The 2,273-nt window shown below is 63.9% G+C and overlaps 2 protein-coding genes across 2 annotated transcripts; both read right to left on the bottom strand.

Moving 5' to 3' along the window:
• Positions 1 to 2: 2 nt before the first annotated feature.
• Positions 3 to 1,529, bottom strand: Tco025E_08516 (protein kinase; the record flags this gene model as incomplete). Its single annotated transcript, XM_029375363.1, has 1 exon — positions 3 to 1,529. A coding segment is annotated over one exon (1,527 nt), but the record flags the coding sequence as incomplete, so codon positions are not given.
• A 252-nt stretch (positions 1,530 to 1,781) lies between these two features.
• Positions 1,782 to 2,237, bottom strand: Tco025E_08517 (protein kinase; the record flags this gene model as incomplete). Its single annotated transcript, XM_029375364.1, has 1 exon — positions 1,782 to 2,237. The coding sequence occupies one exon, from the start codon at positions 2,235 to 2,237 to the stop codon at positions 1,782 to 1,784; it is 456 nt and encodes a 151-aa protein (XP_029224527.1).
• Positions 2,238 to 2,273: the final 36 nt, after the last annotated feature.

Raw genomic sequence — 2,273 nt, forward strand, 5'->3', positions numbered from 1 at the left:
GGGTCAACGTAGTAGAAGCCGTCAATGGCACCATTCTGACTCACGGTGCCAACAAAGCTACCGGGGCGTGAGCGAGAAGTAATGCATACGGCGGCCTGTTGCCTCGTCAGTGAAACGGCGCCCAGAGAAGCGACTGTCTTGGCAGGATCCATGTCGCGAAGAACGGCGCACAGGCGCGACATCATGCCACTTTCCAGCGGCATCAGAATGTCGGTCCGGGGATTGGGAAAAGTGTTACCAGAAAAGTACATGCTTCCCGTCGCCACCGCCATGCGTGCCATCTTTGTCAAAGTTAGGCTCCCGACGGACTCCTCCATGCTAGCGACCACCAACTCGTGCAGTGAGAAGAAAGCACTTTGTGAGCTGCTTTTCGATGTTGGAAACGCCAGCGCCATCGTAATGACGGCAACCACCACCAACAACACCACGAGGGGGCACAACACCCAGCAGCGGAGCGAGTAGGTGAGCGTGCGACGCCAGGGGGAGAGATGCGCCACCCGAAGAGGTGGGGAATCCGTGGGAGAGACGAGCCCACGAGCACGTGACACCGACGCCACACGGCCCGCAGGCATTCCATGCGCCTTGACGTTCCGCTCGGCGTTTTCAGGCTCAGCTGACACCTCCGCCTCATTGGCAACGGCGTTGTCGGACGGGCCCCACCCGTCAGGAACGACCGCAGGCGCCCTCCCACCCGGGCGGCCGCTATTAGGCCCCCCACCGCCGGTGCCAGCGTCGTCCGGGGGACCAGCCGCCCGCTCGGCCCCAAGGCGAGAGGACTCATTGGCGTGACCGATGGCCCCGAAGGAGGCACCCCATTGTGCGGGAGTGGACGGTCTTTCCCGCGTTGCCCCTCCCTCCGCCCCGTGTGGCCCGGGGACCTCGCCGCCTCCAGACCCTCCGTCTGCGCCAGCCTGTGCCAATGGCCCCTCACCCGTCCGGGGCTCGCAGGGCGACTGAACATCAGCACTGCTTCCCCCACGGCCACTGCCCCCGTGCGTGTTTCGCAGGGCCCCGGCAGCATGCAACAACGCATCTGGCGCTCTGGACTCCTGCTGCTTGTGGGATGAACTCTCAGTGGCCCTCCCTCTCCCCTCATGGTCTTGCCTCACGTGTCTGTCGGGCCCTGATGCTCGACGGCCCCTGTCGCCGGGCAGGGAGGCAGGGCTCCCCGGCAGTCCGTCGCCTTCAGTGACAGACATCGCAGTGCGCGGGACGGTGGTGCCGCCGCTGCCTGAGTGGTGTGGCTGCTCTACGAGGAATCGCGCTGCGGCGAATGAAGAAAGCGAGGAGGAGAGAGACTGTGAAGGCCACAGCACACAGCCAGTACAATCCGCAGACGCGAGCACTGACGATCGGGGAGGCTGACAAGGCTGCCCGCGTGTCCTCGGCGACCCAACAACAGCACCGTCACTGGCGCGGCAAGATGCCCGCCACGCGCCGTTGCACGCAGTGGGGGAAAAAAGAGAGGTGGCGTGCGGCGCCGCAAACCGCCAAGAGAAAAATACATGGCTGCGGTCAGTAGAGAGCATCCGTATACAGCGCAAAGAGAGGACAAAAAAAGAAGTATATTGCGGCACCCATGATGCCACCACGTCCAAAAATGACAATTCAGCAAAAGACAAGGCTACCAAATGAAGACATAGGTCCGAGAGAGCAGCACTGGCCCCAGAGAACTACGTAAAAAGGCAGCAAAACACGTCACCGATCCACTGCTACACCACCCCTCCTCTTCCCCAACGCGCAAAGCAAGTCAACTTTACATATTGCATGAAAACAGTACATCAGCGGCAGTGGAGCGCCGCTCTGGTGCAGGGGCAGAGAGACGCCTTCAGCACGGCCCGCAGCGCGTCGTCCACGTCTGCAGGGGGCGGCACCGGCTCCACCAGCCCATGGCGCAGCGCCTCGCGGAACGCCGCACTGTCGGCCAGCAGCGAGTCAAGTTCCTTCCGTGAGCGATCCAGCGCCGCAGTCGCACTCCACTGCCAGGGGTGGGAGTCCACCAGCATCGCAAGCAGCAGCAGCCCCAGCGCGTACATGTCGCTCGCTGCCGTCTTTGCTCCCCCGGCGGCCACCTCGGGGCTCACGTAGTACGACTCGTGGTGCACCATCAGCGGCGCGGCGCCCAGCAGCATGCCCTTCAGTCGGCACCGCCCCTCCACGCCAACCATCACGTTCTCAGGACACAGCCGCCCATGGACCAGCCCGCGCCCGTGAAGGTGCGCCAGGCCCCGCAGCATCGACGCGACGTTCCGCCGCACAGCAGTCAGCGGCAG

Source organism: Trypanosoma conorhini (assembly GCF_003719485.1).
Source record: "Trypanosoma conorhini strain 025E chromosome Unknown Tco_14.4_contig_00802, whole genome shotgun sequence".
NCBI classification, from domain to species: Eukaryota; Euglenozoa; class Kinetoplastea; order Trypanosomatida; family Trypanosomatidae; genus Trypanosoma; species Trypanosoma conorhini.